Source organism: Spermophilus citellus, assembly GCF_964194105.1.
Source record: "Spermophilus citellus genome assembly, chromosome: 9".
NCBI lineage: Eukaryota > Metazoa > Chordata > Mammalia > Rodentia > Sciuridae > Spermophilus > Spermophilus citellus.
Genome location: NC_138191.1, coordinates 127,483,698 through 127,501,700, shown reverse-complemented (window position 1 = coordinate 127,501,700; position 18,003 = coordinate 127,483,698). Strand labels below are relative to the sequence as shown.

The window sequence follows — 18,003 nt, the reverse complement described above, 5'->3', positions numbered from 1 at the left end:
GTGTGTGCAGCAGGTGCTCACTGTGTGCCTGCCCTGTGCTGGGCCCTGCATTAGAGCCACGGTGCAACAGGAACAAAACTGAGAAAGCCCCCTGTCCCAGAGGAGACAGACGGGGAGGAAGTGACGTCATGTGCTGGTACAGGTCAAAAGCAAGCAGGCAAGGTCAGCAGGGACTCAGGGCAGCCGCACTGAGGGGGACACATAGTGAAGAGCTGAGGGGGCCTGAGTAGACGAAGGTACCCAGGGAGGATGTTCTAGGCCCAGGCTCGGCAGTGCCAAGGTCCTGAGACAGGCCAGGCCTGGCACGTTCACATGCTGCAGGGGGGCCCGTGTGGCTGGAGAGGCGGGAGCAAGGGGAGAGAGGGAGGGTCTACACGCGTGGGCACACGCAGGACGGAATTGACTGGTTCAGCTGCGTGGCCATGGGTGCTTCAGGGACAGCTACAGGGCTGCACCTCAGGCTCCCAGTGAGTTTCTTTACTCCTGGGGAAGGAGCTGGTGTCTCAGGCCACTTCACTGACCAGAGGAGGCCCCCAACAGGAGGGTCTGGGTCCCTTCAATGGCCTTAATCTGGTCATAACGTCTCAGGAAGGGGGGACTCGACTCTACAGCCCAGCAACTGAGGAAACAGTGTCTTTTTTTTGAATATTTATTTTTCAGTTTTTAGTTCTCGGCGGACACAACATCTTTGTTGGTATGTGGTGCTGAGGATCGAACCCGGGCCGCACGCATGGCAGGCGAGCGCGCTACCGCTTGAGCCACATCCCCAGCCCAGAAACAGTGTCTTGATTTGAGACATTTACACCTAAAACGTTCTGCTCTGGGGACCTTGGGGCCACTGAGGGCAGGATCTGAGATTTTCTAGCTGGAGAGAGCGCTGGGGTCAGATGTGGTCCTGTCCCATCTGCAGGCCCTTCACCCTATCTGTCCACCCTCCCCCATCATCCACTCACCTCTGCATGGAGCTGACAGTCCCGTCCTCCAGGGTCTCAGGCAGGGAGGGGGACAGTCATCACACAGACCTGACTGTCCCTGACTTTTATGTAACCTGCCCCAGAGGTTCTTAGGTGATTGTGACCCCCAGGGGGATCGTGGCAATATCGGGAGACATTTAGTTGTCACAACTGGAAGGTGCCACTGTCCTGTGGTGGTAGAGCCAGGCTGCTGCTGAGCACCTCACTGTGCGCAGGCGGCCCCACAGTAGGGCTGTCCTGTCACCTGTGGGGTCAGCTCTGTTGGTCGGTACATTTGGTCTGGGGGCCTGGGGGGCCTGGGGAGCTGGTGTAATTCCCTGCCTGGGAGGAGACCAGGCGCAGGGTGGGGTGCCTCGGACACACGGGCACAGCGCCCAGCCCACTTGGTTGAGCGGTTGGCGGTGCCCCAGGGGCTGTGCAGGCTGTTGAGGGGGCTGCTCAGCTGTGCAGACTTGGGAGGCCAGACCTCGATGCCCTGGGCCTTGGGCTCGGGTCCCTGCCCCTGCTCAGCGGTAGGCCCTAGTACCTAGTGGGGTCTGCTTGGAGCCAGGAGAAGTGCCCCTGCAGGACGCTTGTCTGCTCACCTGTACCAGCCAGAGTGCACCCCACAGGGCACACGCAGCCACATGTGTCCCACACGCATGTGCAGGGACACCTCCGGAAAGGCTTGTGGCCCGCAGAACAGGGAAGGTGAGAGGAGGACAGACCCGGCCAGGCGTTCACGGCCCTCTGGCGTGGCCTGAGCTGGCTCCCTCCCCGTCTCCGCTAACTGCTCAGGGACCCGACCAGCCCCGCCTGGACATCTCGGAGCACAGCAGGACCATCCAGCCTGGTTCCCTGGCTCAGAGCAGCGCTCCACTGACCACCCTCCCTCTGCGGAGCCCGAGGCCTGCAGCCTGATCACCTCCTCTCCTGCAGGAGACCCGCTGCTTCCGGGAGTCCCAGGCCCCTCCCCCGAGGCGGAGGAAGACCCCGGGGAGGCCTTTGAGTTCGAGGACAGTGATGAAGAGGACATCAGCATCAGCGCAGGCCCTGCCCCTGAGAGGGATGCAGAGCCGCGTCTGACCCACTGTGACTCTGCCCCCTGCACGGGTGAGGTGTTTCTGGGGACCTTGGACCCACTGGGTGCAGAGAGCTAGTGAGGAAACTCTGCTCTCATGAATGCCTGGTGGCCCTCTGCTGTCCCCAGGAAGCAGGAAGGGGACGGCTGGGAGGACGCTGCATTCCTTGCTTCCCTTGGGATGGGATTCCAGGCGTTCCCGCAACATCTGGCTCACGTTGGCACTTTGTAAATGGATGAGCTTGGCCCGGGTTTTGCTGTGGAGACCGTTGCTGCCCGGCCGCTGGTCTCTGAAGCCCTCCAGGGCAGCTCCTCCCCAGGTCTCCTCTGGTCGGCCTGGGGGGCAGGGCCCTGGGCGGGGGTGGGGCGGCTCTGATAAGGGCGGCTGTTAGTGATGGCTGCCGGGCTCTTAGATTCTGTCATCTGGGACTGACTCTGGGGACCAGACCACCCGGAACTTCCTGCAGGCTGGGGACAGCGGGCGCTGGGGGCTGGGGGCTGGGGAGGCTGGGCAGGCCTCGCTGGTTCTGGCTGGGGTAGGGCTGCAGGCCGGGGGCTGGGGCCAGGGTGGGAGTGGGACAGGTAGAGAGCTAAATCACTGAGCAGTGGCTGGGGGAAGGGAGGCGGGAACCCAGCAGGCACCCAGGGCCAAGTCCAGGCCCAGCCTCTTGCCTGACCAGCTTTCCCTCTGCTCCGCTCCTGCAGACCCGGCCCCGGCTGCTGAACCATCCCTGACAGAGTAAGTGGACCTCACTGGTTAGAGAAAGGCAACTGTGCAGGGCTGGGGCAGGGGGAGCTGAGCCAGAGACAGGTCTTGGGTCTTGGGCTGAGAAGGATGGGGACAGCTCAGTGCCTGCAGGCGTGTGGTCTCTTCACTTACGTGGTCTCCTCCTTTCTTTAGCCCTGAAGTCTGTGGAATGACTGAGAGCAGGGCTGGCCCTAGACCCTGTTTGTGTCCCTTGCTAGACGTGTGGCCCTGGTGGAGTCACAGAACTCCCTCAGGGTCTGCCTGTTCCTACCTACCTTGGAAATAGGGAGAGCCCGTGCCCTGGGCTCTGAGAGCCGGGTGGATGCCCTCCTGCGGCTTGTGGACGCTGCCCTCTGTACCTGGATGCCGGGTGCTGCGTCCTGACCCTTCAAGCACTGACCCTGAGGCCTCGGATTCTGGTTTTCTTATCTGTGACACAGACCGTGGGTGCTTCTCCTGGGCATCCTGGCCTCTGCTGGGTACTCAGGCCGTCAGTTTGAATACTGTCCCTCTGTGCCGACCTGCTCTGGGCTGAAAGCCGAGGCCTCTCAGGTTGCTGGCGCTCACAGCCTTCTTTTCTAAGCAGTGGGGGTCCAGGCCCCAGTTAGTGGCCAGGGCATCAGGGACTGAGTGTAAGTCCTGGCTGTCTTGGTGGTGGGGTGCTGGACCTTCCTTTTGTTTTTCTGGGGCCCGTGGTGCTAATTCTCTAGCAGGTGACTTGCCGCCAGGAGGTCTCTTGAGATGCAAATCTAGGTCCTGGTCCCTGCCTGGAGGGAGCCCTTGTTTGTGCTCACTTGCTGTCCAGGGTGGGTGGACCCTGGTCTTGTGCCTTGTAGTTAAGTGCAGAGTGAGGGGCCGGCCTGTCCTCCCTGATGAGGAAGCCCAGTGAATCAGCCGCCAGCGGCCCTGCCCCTGGCCAGGGCGTCCTGCCACGGCAGGGTCCTCCAAGGGACCAGAGGCTCCAGGGAGTGCGGTGAGTGCAGCTGCTGAGACTCACAGTGGGCCGAGGAGCTGCGCGAGGGCTTGGTGGGAGGGTCCGATCCCTGAAGAGTGACTTCTGGGGATGGGGAGGGGAGGGTGAGTGTTTGTGCAGAGGCGGCCCCTGGGCAGAGGCCGGGAGCAGCGTGGTGGGGAGCAGCATGGCGGGTGGCGGGGAGCAGCATGGCGGGTGGCGGGGAGCAGCATGGCGGGTGGCGGGGAGCAGCATGGCAGGGAGCAGCGTGGCGGGGAGCAGCGTGGCCATGGCGGGGAGCAGCGTGGCGGGGAGAGCGTGGCGGGGAGCAGGGCGCCCTCCCTGCCCGCTCTTGGCTCCCTGCGGTTGCCACCAGTTCCCCTGAGCCTGGGGCAGGAGTGCTGCTTTCCCTCGGTGCCCAGTGGTCCTGCTGTGTCCTGGGACCTGGCTCCTGAGCTCAGCCTCGGTGACTCTGCAGCCAGGTCACATGTCAGGCTGGCGCTGAGCGCCATGCTGAGGCCAAGTGACCTAGTGGCCCTAGAGTGGCTGTGCACTGCCGTGTCTTGTCATCCTGTTGGTCAGGTGCTTGGGGTCTTTCAGAGGGAGCTGTGGTTCAGGCACCAGGGGACTCAGCCTCCCCTTTGACCTCTCAGAGCCACTCCAGTGCCCCAGGTTAACCTGGCTCCCTGAGCACTTCTCCTGGAGGCAGCAGCTCAGCTCTTCCTTGCTGTGTGGCTTTGGATGCCTGGGAACCTCTCTGAGCCTGTTTTCCCCGTGTGTTGGGTGGATGATAACATCCCACCTGGAGCCACCGTGAGCTCGGTCTCTTCTAAGTGTGGGTGACCTTGGCTTCTGCCCTGGCTCTCTGTGCACTGGGGACACTTCCCAGGGATGGACTGAGGGTGGAGTCTGTACGCCCTGTGCCTCCTGCGCCTCCAGGAGACAACACTGAATGAGTGTCACTTGTCACTTCGCAGGGCACTTACTGTCAACAGGCAACAGGGCGGTTAGTGTCCCTTGCTGAATGCCATTCATGGGAGCGCTCCCCCTGCAGAGGCGCCTGAGGAGCCCTTTCACTCACACCCAGGAGCTGCAGGGCACCTCCCGACTTCCACCCAGAGCCCTCACGCTGCTCTGTCCCTCCTGGGTCCTGTTGACCAAGTGGCAGCCGTGTCCCTGGGGTGACCTGCCTCTGTGGACCTCTGGGAGGAGAACCACCAGGTCATTTTCTCATCCAGGAGAAAAGGAAACAAAATTTTGATTTTCTTTTTTTTTTTAACTTCCCCAAAGCTGAACACTGAGCAAACATTGGTTTTAAAACAGGTCTCAGCCAGGTGTGGCGGGTGCACCTGATTCCTGAGGCCGGAGGCTCACAAGTTCCAGGCCAGGCTGGGCAACTTAGTGGGACCACGTCTCCAAATAGAAACAGTAAAGAAGGGGGCTGGAACGGGCGCTCCTGGTCCGTCCCGGTGCTGCCAGCAGACCGGGAACCACCCCCAGGTCTCTGAGGACACCCCAGCTCTCTGGCTGTGTTTTCCCCACGGCCCCACGGGGAGCTTGGGAACGGTCTGGGCCTTGCTGGGCTGCCTACCTGGCCTCTACCTTCTGACTCCGGGAACTCCTGATAAAGTAGTTAGAAACCTGCGGAGATCTGCAGAGCTTTGTCCCCAGGTGACCTCTCCCCTCAGGGTCACTCCCGCTACAGCCTCTCCCTCCCCTGCCCCTGACCCCTTCTCAGTCCCAGTGTGGTGACCTGGCCAGGCAGGAGAGTGCTTGCTGACCAAGCCTCACTTTCTTAATCACCAGAGTGTGTGGGCTCAGCCTCCTCCTCTGGGCACAGTGAGGCGGGAATAGGAGGACCCAGGTGCGGGACCCCCCTGACCCCTGTGCTGCTGCCCAGAGCCTCCTCTGCAGCGCCTTGCTCGCCCCCCGGCTGGGCAACGCGGTGAGAGCCCTGCACAGTGACGGGGCCACTCCTGCCTGCTGGGTGGCTCTGAGGCTGACAGGCTTCTGGGACCTTGGCAGGTGGCTGTGCTGGTAAGAGAGGCTGAGGGTTGCCCTGGTGTGGAGGGCTGTGGCTGTCCCAGGTCCCTGAGGGGCTCGCCGTGGGGTCCACAGAGCTGCCGGGGATGTGGGGTGGTATGTTGGTCTTGCTGCACGACGGTCCAGGGCGACGGTCTAGAGCGGCAGGAGGCTGGGCGCTGTCCGTCCTGCTGCTGGGGAGAAGCCAGCTTCAAGTGCCCCACCACCTGGTGGTGCATCCTCTTCCCTCGGTGGACATGTCTGTTGGCAGGTGACGGCGAGAGTGTCCGGGGCTAATGGTGACAACAGTGATCACTCACGCTCTGAGCTAGGCACACAGCTGGGTGCCCATCTGTGCCGTGCTCCTGTCCCTGGGAAATGAGCACTGTCCTCCCCAGGGAGGGAGGTGATGTGCCCAGGGCCACATCTAGATAGTCCATGTGGATTCGGACCAGAGACCAGAGCCGAGGCCCCTCTGGCCAGGAGGCTGGGCGCCGGGTCATGGCTTAGCACAACCCGGGCCCAGGGCGAGTGCTGAAGTATGGGTGTTGGACACAGGGTGGACAGAAGGACGGGGGCACCTGGAAGGGGACATGCCATGTCTCCGTGGACTTGAGGAGAAGACCAGCCACACAGCCAGAGCACCTCTGAAGCTGGACACTGACTCTGGCAGCTGGCAGGGCCAGGGCAGAGGCCAGAGGAAAGGGGAAACGGGTCCTGGAGGGGTTCAGTGGCCCAGGTCCACAGAGCAGAGTCACCAGACACCTCTGGGCAGAGGCTGAGCCTGTACCCAGTGCCCAGTGCACACGTCTGTGTGCTCACCACTCGGAGCCGGGGAGGCTGGCACTGTCCCTGATACCCTCTTGGAGATGGGAAGCAAGTTCCCGAATCCCCTCGAGCTGGTAGATGGCGGGATCAGGAGCCTCTGCCCCAAAGCCGAGTACTGAGGCCTGCAGGCCTGGCCTCTGCTGGTGGACTCTGGCACCTGTGCCCTGGTGACCGCCCTCCATCTTGACCTCTCGCTGAGGAAACCCTGCGTAAGGACTGGTCCTGAGCAGCAGGGCTGGCGTCCAGCTCCCGTGTTTCTCCTGGAGCCAGGCCAGCCGCCCACCCTGCTCCAGCCCTGGACTCCTCACCCGCCCTGTGGACTGGTTTGCTTTTCCTGCCTGGGTTGCCCCCTGCCCCCACCTCAGCATTGCCCAGTGGCTGAGGGTCCAGATTCCTGGCCTAGGCAGGGGACACTGGCTCCCTGGAGTTTCCTGTCCCTCCCTCCCTGGGCTAATCTGGATGAGGCACATTGTGTTGTCCCTTGGCTGGAGTCTGTCACCTGGGGCCTGGGGCCTGAGAGAGGAATGGGCAGTTGGATTCCTGGGGGCCAGGGGGACAGGAGCTGAGTGGGTCAGGCTAAGAGGCCAGGCTGGGGAGGCAGTGTTGGAACAGAATGGACATGGGGCACGGGGGGGCTTCCTGGCAGCCTGGCCCTGGCCATGGCTTCCAAGGCTCCTGCATGTGGGAGGACGGGGACTCTTGGGAGGGGCAGGACATCAGGCTGGAGCGTCCCCCCAACCCCCAGAGGACTTTTCCATGTCAACGCAGGCCTCATGGGGAGCTGTTTGAAGTCCTGGGCTTCTCTGTACACCTTATGTCCCCAGTCTGGATCAATGAGCCTCCTGAGCCCTGTCCCACAGGCCTGAGGCCGGACAGGGCCCAGCTTTCCTCCAGTGGGAGGTATCGGGGCCCAGGACCTTCTGTCCACTGAGGGCCCCTCTCTGGCTACGACAGCCCCTAGACTGGAAGGGCTCTGCCGGTTCTCTTCTCCACCCTGGCTCCAGGTTGTCTGTTTCCACATCAGAGGCGTGACCTTTGGCTCCCAGGCCCTTTCAGAGCCCAGCTCGGAAGGCACCAGGCTTTCCCTGAGGACGGTGCCTGTGGTGAGCCTGTTGGTGTGTCCAGTGCCCCACTGTAGAGCCCCGTGGGTGCAGCGAGCCACCGGGCTCTGCCTTGTTGATCTTGCATCCCCAGCAGCTGGGACAGGGGACTCAGTGCTCACAGCACCCAGGTGCAAGACTTCACGGTTCACACATCCCTGCCCACACCGTCTCATGACCACTTTGGCAGGCAGGACAGCGGCTGCCACCCCAGAGCTGTCATCTCCTAATCCCCAGAACCTGCCATGCAGTGGCAAAGGGACTTCGCAGGTGTGATTTAAGGGACCGATCCTGAGATGGGGATGATTCTGGCTTCTCTGAATGGGCCTGGTGTCCTCACCAGGGCCCTCCTAAGAGGGAGGCAGGAGGTCAGAGTTCGAGAGGTGGAAAGGGGCTACCCGCGAGCTCTGGAGGTGGAGGACAGACCGTGAGCCAAGGGATGCGGGAGTCCTCCAGAGCCTTGGGCACCTGCCTAAGCCTTGGTTTCCCCTCCATAAAGAGGAGAGTGCAGACCCACCTGGGGCAGCTGCAGGGAGGAAGACTGAGATGGAAAGGACCCCATGCTTGGTCATGGAGTGTCTTGATGTCACTGTCCCCAAAGCAAGCGAGGCTTGAACAGCATGCAGCTCTGTCCAAGGCAGACTCTGGGTACAAGGGACCCCGGGATGTCCAACCCGTTCTTCTTGTTAATTTTTATTGTCACGGGGCTGGGGATTGAGCCCAGGGCCTCCCTTGGGCATGCCAAGCCCTGGCTCTACTCCCGAGCCACACCCCGGCGCCTGGTCAGTCCCTCCCGAGCTGACCTGAGGTACGTTTCCTTCTTCCCTCCCTGCGGCCCTCCCTGCTCTTCTTCCTTTCTGTAAAAGTCAGACATATTTACTCTGGAAAAATCAGGAAGTCAGAATGTGATGGGCGGCGGCTTTGCTCCCTCCTCTGGGGTCTCTGTCTGAGGCCTCTGTGCCCGTGTCCAGGGGACAGTTGTTGTTATTTTTTTCTTTTTACGGAGCTGTGGCTTTCCTGCACTTGCTGTTTCGTGGCTCACCAAGTTTTTCCCTCTATTACGTATGGTGACATTTCCATGGGACCTGCGTTCTACAACACCCACGTGACTCTCTATAAGCGTCCCGGGTCCCTGCTGTTCATGGTTAAGTGTTGAAGCAAGGAGGGTCCATGGGTGGTCCCCAGTGCCCCCTAAGCCTGGCTGAGCTCTTCTGAGCAGCAGGGCTTCAGCACCTTTGGGTGCCCCTGCAGGTGTCGGCGGCTCAGGGAAGTAGCTGCTAGAGATCAGGGCTCTGGCCACTCCCTAGAGCAGCTCCCACTCCTGTTCTGGACAGACCTGCCCCCTGCCGACCCTCGACCTGAGGTCACACTCTCCTTGTTGTGCTGTCACCCTCACCCTGGGACAACACTGCTCATTTCTGGTACGAGCTGACGCTTGGATCTCCAATAGTGCAGGTGACTGAGACCCACTCTGCCCAGATGGGTGGCAGCCAGCCTCAAGTGGCCATCCAGAATGAAATTTAACCTAAAGTTAAATTAAAGTAAGAGTTCAGCCCCTTCACGTTTCAAGTGCTCAGTGGTTACACGTGGCTGGTAGCCACCGTGCTGGACGGCACCTGGGAAGTCCTTCACAGCCGACGGCACTGGATTACCTGGGAGGCAGTGGGTGTGGTGGCAAGTGCCCAGCTTGGAGCCAGGCAAGCTGGTGTCATGGCCTAGCTCTGCCACTCCCACCCTCAAAGTGGGGCTGCTGGGAGGGGAGCAAGGGGCCTGGCTCGCAGTAGGTGCCCAACAGCCTAAATCCTTCCTCTTGAATGACTTTAGATTTAAGAAACGTTGTGGAGGCCATTCATTGTGTACCCCTCACCAGGTCCCCACCGTTAACCCCTGCCGTGTCCCAGGTATGGTCACCCAAACTAGGAAAGCAGGCCGGCTCGCTGCTGCCCACAAGCCCCTGACTTCCGCTGCTCCCTCCAGGGTTTCCACGTGCCAGGATCCGGCCAAGGGCCCACGTGGGTTCCAGGGTCCCCTCTCCCCAGGCCCCCAGCTGAGGTGCTTCTCCTGCTTGGCCTCCATGCGGAGCGAGCCCAGGTGTTCGTAGGCAGCCCCTGGTGCTGGTTTGCCTGGTGTTCCTCTCACGACTAGACAGGATGTGGGTTCAGGGTGGAGGTGCCGTGGACGGGAGGCGCCCGCCTCTTCAGGAGCAGGCGGCCCCGTGGGCGTCCCTGGAGATGCTGCCTCAATGGCCGGGTCAGATGGCCCTGGCCGCCTTCTCCACACTCCGTTTGGTTGTCTGCCCTTGGAAAGCCGTCGCTGGTCCCCTCAGGGGTGGGTGTTGAGCTCTCCCTCCATGTGTAGGTTTCAAAGTTCTGGAGTCCTGCGAGAGCTGGAGGCAGGGGTGTCCTGTGGGACCTGGAGGGAAGATGCTCCTCGCACAGAGGGCGATGCTTGGGACCTAACACAGAGAACCAGAGCTTGGGACCTAACACAGAGAACCAGGGCTTGGGACCTAACACAGAGGACCAGGGCTGGGACCTAACACAGAGGACCAGGGCTGGGACCTAACACAGAGGACCAGGGCTGGGACCTAACACAGAGGACCAGGGCTTGGGACTTAACACAGAGGACCAGGGCTGGGACCTAACACAGAGGACCAGGGCTGGGACCTAACAGAGGACCAGGGCTGGGACCTAACAGAGGACCAGGGCTTGGGACCTAACACAGAGAACCAGGGCTTGGGACCTAACACAGAGAACCAGGGCTGGGACCTAACACAGAGGACCAGGGCTTGGGACCTAACACAGAGGACCAGGGCTTGGGACCTAATACAGAGAACCAGGGCTGGGACCTAACACAGAGGACCAGGGCTGGGACCTAACACAGAGGACCAGGGCTGGGACCTAACACAGAGGACCAGGGCTGGGACCTAACACAGGACCAGGGCTTGAGACCTAACACAGAGGACCAGGGCTTGAGACCTAACACAGAGAACCAGGGCTGGGACCTAACACAGAGAACCAGGGCTTGGGACCTAACACAGAGAACCAGGGCTTGGGACCTAACACAGAGAACCAGGGTTTGGGACCTAACACAGAGAACCAGGGCTTGGGACCTAACACAGAGGACCAGGGCTGGGACCTAACAGAGGGCCATGCTTGGGACCTAACACAGAGGACCAGGGCTGGGACCTAACACAGAGGACCAGGGCTGGGACCTAACACAGAGGACCAGGGCTGGGACCTAACAGAGGGCCAGGGTTGGGACCTAACACAGAGGACCAGGGCTGGGACCTAACACAGAGGACCAGGGCTGGGACCTAACACAGAGGACCAGGGCTGGGACCTAACACAGAGGACCAGGGCTGGGACCTAACACGGAGAACCAGGGCTTGGGACCTAACACAGAGAACTAGGGCTTGGGACCTAACACAGAGAACCAGGGTTTGGGACCTAACACAGAGAACCAGGGCTTGGGACCTAACACAGAGGACCAGGGCTGGGACCTAACAGAGGGCCATGCTTGGGACCTAATACAGAGGACCAGGGCTGGGACCTAACAGAGGACCAGGGCTGGGACCTAACACAGAGGACCAGGGCTGGGACCTAACACAGAGGACCAGGGCTGGGACCTAACACGGAGAACCAGGGCTTGGGACCTAACACAGAGAACTAGGGCTTGGGACCTAACACAGAGAACCAGGGTTTGGGACCTAACACAGAGAACCAGGGCTTGGGACCTAACACAGAGGACCAGGGCTGGGACCTAACAGAGGGCCATGCTTGGGACCTAATACAGAGGACCAGGGCTGGGACCTAACACAGACGACCAGGGTTGGGACCTAACAGAGGACCAGGGCTGGGACCTAACACGGAGAACCAGGGCTTGGGACCTAACACAGAGAACTAGGGCTTGGGACCTAACACAGAGAACCAGGGTTTGGGACCTAACACAGAGAACCAGGGCTTGGGACCTAACACAGAGGACCAGGGCTGGGACCTAACAGAGGGCCATGCTTGGGACCTAATACAGAGGACCAGGGCTGGGACCTAACACAGACGACCAGGGTTGGGACCTAACAGAGGGCCAGGGCTGGGACCTAACACAGAGGACTAGGGTTGGGACCTAACAGAGGGCCAGTGCTTGGGACCTAACACAGAGAACCAGGGCTTGGGACCTAACACAGGGCCATGCTTGGGACCTAACACAGAGAACCAGGGTTGGGACCTAACACAGAGGGCCATGCTTGGTACCTAACAGAGGGCCAGTGCTTGGTGCTTAGGACCGTGAACTTCTGTCTTTGTGCTTTTCTAAGCTGCGGGCGGGTCTTGTGCACCTGCTGAAGATGAGGAAACCTAAAGGGGAGGTGGCTGTCCGGGGCCAGCCCAGCTGCAAGCCTCCCTGGTGGCCTGGCTGAAGCCGCCCTTGCCAGTCGCCTGCCCTGCCTGCCTAGTGAGGCCTGCTGGGCCGGTCCCTGGCTCACCGTCCTCCTCTCCACCCAGGGTGCCGGCTGCGGTGCACAATGGGGACACCGTGGAAGCAGCCTTCTCTGGGGTCCGGCGCTCCAGCTGGAAGCGGAAGAGCTCCCGTCGCAGTGAGTGTCCCTGACACCTGCTGCAGGACAGTCTGGGTCCGTCCTGTAGTCTCTGGGCTGACAGCGACGTGGGCACCCCAGGGCTGCATGGGCTTGGTGGTGCTGTGTCCACCGGCAGGGCCTGGGACTGGGGTGGAGCCCCCGCAGCCCGGCTTCCTGGGGGCTGGTTTCCAGTCCCCGCTCTGCTGTGGGGGAGGGGCCTCCCAGGGGGGAAGGGCAGGCTCCCTGTAGGTCAGCCAGGTGCGCAGGCCTGAGGGTGGCAGGAGGCAGGTGGGGCTGGTGGTCACCGGGAGGGTCCTGTGGGGCTGCTCGGGGTCAGCTGGTCAGCTGCCTTCCGGGAGGCTGAGCCCTCGTGGCGCTCTCCTTCTCTCCCAGTCGACCGGTTCACCTTCCCTGCCCTGGAAGAAGATGTGATCTACGACGACGTCCCCTGTGAGGGTCCGGATGCCCATCAGCCTGGTATGGTCTCCTCTGGGCTTTCCTGCCTCCCTGGGGTTGGGAGGGGCTTCTCCTTCCGGCTCCTTCCATGCCCCCAGCCTGGTGCCCTCCTTCTTGTCTGTCACACCCTGTAGGTGGTCAGGCAGAGTCTGGGTGTGGCCTCAGGCGTGGCCAGGCTGGCTAGGCAGGCTGTCCTGGGCAGGATGATGCTCTGGCTGTGGGTCCCTGGGAAGGCCATCTCGCCCCTCTGAGCCTCAGGAAAGGGGGTGCTCTCTCAGGCTTCCCAGGGCTGTGGGGAACAAGACAGCCTGTTACACCCAAGGGTAATGCAGCTGAAGCTGGCCATGGCCCTGCTCCATGCTCGGGGTAGACCCAGGTGGGCGGGTGTGTGGGGACCATGTGGGAGGATCCCGTGAGTCAGGCTGCAGAGAGCTCGGCCAGGGCCTGGCCCCCAGGAAGATGCTGTGTGCACAGGGCGGCTGCTGGCTCTGTGACATCTGCCTGGGAGCTGGGGAGCGGGGGAGAGAGGCTGTAGCCGAGGTGCAGGCCGTACCTGTGGCAGAGACACACAGGCCTGGGTTCAAATCCAGACTTGGCCGCTGGTTGGAGCACAGAACCCTGAGCCTTTAGGCCTTGCCTTAAAAAGTGTCTCAACTCTGGCCTTTGGGATGGGCCATCCTGGGAACTTCCTTTTCTGGGCCTTAGGTTGACCCATCTGTGCCAAGGGGCTAATAATGTCCCTGTCCTCAGGGTATTATTTGGATGCGGTTCCAGGAGGTGAGGTAGCATACTGAGCGGGGGGTGGCGAGCGCTTTGGAATCCTCAGAGTTGGCAGAGGCAGAGGCCGAGGAAGCTGGGGCCCCGTGAGCTCCCTAGAGCCTGAGGGGTGGGCCCAGGGTCCCGCAGCTCTGTCTCCCCTGGAGAGGGCCTTTCTAAATGAGCTCCAGGGTCACCGGGGATGGTGGGGTCCTGGCAGAAGGCCGCCTGAAAGGACAGAGGCCTGGTGGTCTTGCTGCTGACCACAGGCTGCCGACAGGAGGGCTGTAGGAGGCGGCAGTCAGGCCTGTGAAGTGCAGACCTCGATGCCATCACGTTGTTCCTCATGTCCCGGCCCTGACTCTGCAGAACCCAGCCTTTTTTTTTTTTTTTCTTTCTTTCTTTCTTTTTTTTTGTGTTGCTGGAGATGGAACCCAAGGCCTTGTGCACATAGAAGAGCCACATCCCCAGACCTTTTTATTTTGTTTTGAGACAGGGTCTTGCTAAGTTGCTGAGGCTGTCCTTGAACTTGCAGTCCTCCTGTCTTAGCCTCCTGAGTAGCTGGGGTTCCAGCTACTGTTCCAGTAGCTGTGGCACCACAGCAGCCGTCTCAGCCCTCAGAAGGCCACAGCCTGCCCACCAGCTGCTCCATCTCTGGAGACATGAGCCTTTGTTATCTTTGCCTGGTCCTGAGTCACCTTCTCCCACAGGGGCTCCATGGACCCATTTTCTTCCTTGCTGATGATCTCTTCCCCCTCTCCCCAACTTTCCTGCGGGGTAGAACTGGGGTCTCTGGTCACCATGTGGCACCCAGCCCACCCGGAGCCCACACACGAGGTTGGCAGCTCCTGCTGGGTGCTAACCCCGAGGCCCAGCTCTTGGCTGGTGTCCTGTTTGCCCGCCCACAGCTTGCCGTCCCCCTGGCAGGGAGGTCTCTGATGGCACTGCCCCTGCTCTGCAGCATGGTCTCAGAGTGGTCTTCTGTGCCTGCAAAAGCATTTCAACTTCAGGCACCGTTTGGAGTCCAGCCTCAGCTGGGTCTTCTCAAGGTAACAGGAGGAAGCGAAGCTCAGGCTGCCAAGGGGCCTGCCCAAGGCCTCCCTGTGGTGGGCGGGGGCTGGAGCTTGGCCTCTGGCTCAGGACACCTGACTTGACAAGGACCCCAAGACTCTGGCTCTGGTGGGTTCTGTCCCTTCAGAGGGGGGGATCTCAGTTCTTGTCCTCAAGTTTTCAGACTAAGGCATTTCCCATGGGACTTTGGAAGACAGGGGAACACTCCTGGACTCTGGGCCAGATCGCCCCCTACTGGACCATCCTGGGAATGCTCCTAGTCTCTGGGCCAAGCGTGGCCCCTACGGGACCATTCTGGGCCCATGTGGGAACTCGGGTTTGGGATGAGGGATCCCACTGAAGGGCAGGACAGGACGTTTGTGGAGGACCAGGTTTTTCCCACGCTCTCTCATTTAATGCCCCCCAAGTCTCCATAGTGTCTCCAGGATGCGGAGGGCCTGAGTTAGGACAGGACCCTGAGGTCTTCTGCCAGAAGATGCCCAGGAGGCCCTGAATGGGCCCTGGGCGCCGAGCAGCTGGGGTGTTAGGAGGAGTTCTCGAGCTTCTCGTGTGTCTGGTGTGTTTCTTGGAGTTGCCTCATTTTCTCAGGTCCTCGTTGATGACGTATTGGCGTCCCCTTCATTTTATGGCTGAGGAAAGGGACAAGGCCAGGCCGGGGCCCCCTCATCCACAGTGCCCTCCCCTCCCCTGCCCTGCCTTCCACCGCCATCTGCCTGGGCTCAGAGAGTGGGCTTGGGGCCGAGCTGGTGTGCCTGTCCTCCTGGCCTGGGCTCACCAGCCCTGTCCCTGCCCCAGGGGTGGACAAGAGCCTGCTCTGTGAAGACGTGCACCGGGACAGGGCGCCTCGGGAGGCCGAGGACCTAGGCTGGAGCTCCAGTGAGTTTGAGAGCTACAGCGAGGACTCCGGGGAGGAGGCCAAGCCGGAGGTGGAACCCGCCAAGCACCGAGTGTCCTTCCAGCCCAAGGTGAGGGGTCCGGGGAGTGCCTCTCAAGGTCAGGGCACCCAGACCCCTTCAGGGAGGGGGTAAATGGGAAGTGAGGACGAGGACCAGGGTCTAGATCAGCATTTCCTGGGAATGAACGCTGAGAACAAGCGGCCCAGGCCGTCCCCGAGCAGCTGATCCCTAGGCCTTGCTCTTTGGCTGTGGGAAACCTCAGAGCTGGGGTGGTTGTGGTCAGTGCTGGCCCAGGGCCACCCCCACCTTTCCTGTGCCCACCCAGCCAGTTCATACTCAGGGCCCAGAGTGGACTTCAGAGTCATGCTCAGCCCAAGGCTCCAGGTAGTTCCGTGGCTGGCTGGAGTTGGCTCTGGGACCAATCAGTGGTCTCCCTGCCCTACAGGGTGCTTTCTGAGGTCAGTCCTTAGGGCCACACTGCACACTGTGTCCTGGGAGTAAACAGGTGGCTGCGTCAGAGCTACCTGGAATCTCCTTTCCATGGCCTCTCACATGGCATCAGGGCTGCTGTGGTGTCTGTGGGACGGGGCTCCTCCTGCCTATGTCCCGGAGGGAGCCACTAAAGCCCAGAGGGAGCCGACCCGCCTGTGCGTCCCACATGGCTCTGTGGAGGCCACCAGACGGCGGCTCTGAGACATGCAGCTTAGTGGAAGCAGCTTCTTGCAACCTGCTGGCCAGAGGTGACAGGCCCCCCGCAGGCTCCTTCTGAAATGACCGACAGGCAGGAGAGGCCCCTCTGGGGGCCAGTCCTTGGAGGCAGGCAGGGCCCAGAGCAGGGCCAGGCAGCTGGGATCGGGCCGCTCAGGCCGTGTCTGCAGCCCCCGAAGGCTTCCTGCCCACTCCTGAGGTGTGGGTCCCTCCAGGTCCCCGCAGGCTCCAGGCAGCCTTCCCTCGGCCCAGGACACACTCCCAAGGCCTAAGCAAGCCGGGGGCTGAGGGGACCTGTCTGAGCCCCAGGGTTCTCAGGGCTAGGCCTTCAGGGCTGGGCCACAGAAAATGCCCTGGTGGCTCGCTGACCATAAAGTGACGTGTTTTGACCCCACTGTGTGCCAGGTCCCTACTTCAGGTGTAGCTGGGGGACATGGAGACAGGCAGACCTGACCCAGACTCAATGACCCTTCATGGTTTAGAAGAAGTCACCAGTTGTAAACCAATTTGTCAAAAATGAAGACAGAAACTCCTTGTAAATGTGCTGCGTACAGCGTGGCCACACGCCTGGCCACACGCCTGACCTGGGTGGGGAGCTGTGGGCCTGACCATGAGGCTTCTCATAGGACAGAGGGCGGCCCAGGAAGAAGCCCAGGAGGCCCAGTCTGCTCTGTGTTCTGAGAAGGGGCAGGACGCTCTGCCCTGGGGCAGGACACTCGGGCTATGAAGCCCCGCCCCCTGGGCCGTCTCTGCAGGAGGGCAGAACCCATGGGTCTCTCTCCTGCTCTTAGTGGTGACCAGCGGACTCTGGAGCTATGGGCCTGATTCTCGGCCCCCAGAGGACCCCCCTCTTCTCCAGGTCACCCCCAAACTCTGTCTCTTTCTCCGAGGGAAAGGGACGGAGAGGCAGCTTCAGGCTCTCGGTGCTGGTCCTCAGGCCTGCAGGGCGTTAGGATCGGTGGGACCCCGTGCTGGGCCTCCTCTCTGGGGTCTGCCCCTGCCTTCTAACCCGCGCTCTGCCCACAGTGCACTTTGAGAATCGCTGGGCTGGGCCGAACCTCACGGGCCCTGGGGTGGGGTCTGTGTGCCTCTCACACCCTCCCCGGGGGGCTTCGGACCCTCTAGAGGGGAACCTGGGACAGTTCTTGGGGTCCCAACTCGAGGGCTTTTTGTCTGGCTCTGGGCCAAGGCCCGCCTACTGCCTGACCAGTGGTGACCTCGGGAGGTGGGAGGGTGTGGAGGGGCTTTTGCTCTGGTGTCACTTCTGCCTGGGTGACTGCTGAGCCCTGCTGGGCCTGGTGCTGTGGGCACGCCTGCTCCTGGCTGCACGGCCGCGCTTGCTCCCGCCAGCTGCTTGCTGCGTGCCGAGGGCAGAGGCGAGCGAGGCGGCAGGTGTGAGGGACAGTGCGGTCCCGTCCTGGGAGTCTGACCGTGGCCTTGGCACTCAGTCTGCCACAGGAGAGCCAGTCCAGCCCCTCTGTCAGCTGTGCTGAGGGGCCAGCCCCAGGCAGGTGGGCTTCACCAGAGAAAGTGGCCCAGGGGTCTGCAGTTGGCCTCGTCAGAGGGACCTGGTCCAGGGTGAGCAGCCACTGTCCTGTAGGTCCACGGTCATGCTGCTGGCTGCCACCCGTGGTGGGGGGGATCCTTCCACTGGTGGATCCACTTTCCTCCTGCGACCTCCCATCACCAAGGTCACCGTGACCCAGCAGGGCAGGGCCTGCAGGATGGGCAGATGGTCCCAGCACCCAGTGCACACCCTGCTCTGACGTGGGCACGTGACCTCTGACCCTTCACATTTCCTAGCTCCTCAGGCTCTGAGAGGCGAGGGGCGCCAGAAGGCCGAGGGGATTTGTGGCTTT

At 61.7% G+C, this 18,003-nt stretch overlaps 1 protein-coding gene across 13 annotated transcripts in view; it reads left to right on the top strand.

Moving 5' to 3' along the window:
• Positions 1–18,003, top strand: part of ARHGEF10L (Rho guanine nucleotide exchange factor 10 like) — a 115,872-nt gene that overhangs the window by 30,083 nt on the left and 67,786 nt on the right. For 8 of the 13 annotated variants that reach the window (XM_081305453.1, XM_081305454.1, XM_081305439.1 and 5 more), the window contains 6 exons: positions 1,893–2,066; positions 2,164–2,262; positions 2,731–2,773; positions 12,184–12,275; positions 12,651–12,734; positions 15,336–15,505. In XM_081305453.1, the coding sequence (XP_081161579.1) occupies positions 1,893–2,066; positions 2,164–2,262; positions 2,731–2,773; positions 12,184–12,275; positions 12,651–12,734; positions 15,336–15,505 (662 nt within the window). Of the gene's footprint in view, positions 1–1,892; positions 2,067–2,163; positions 2,263–2,730; positions 2,774–12,183; positions 12,276–12,616; positions 12,735–15,335; positions 15,506–18,003 lie in introns of those variants that run through there. The other 5 variants (XM_081305451.1, XM_081305449.1, XM_081305448.1 and 2 more) reach the window with 4 other exon arrangements.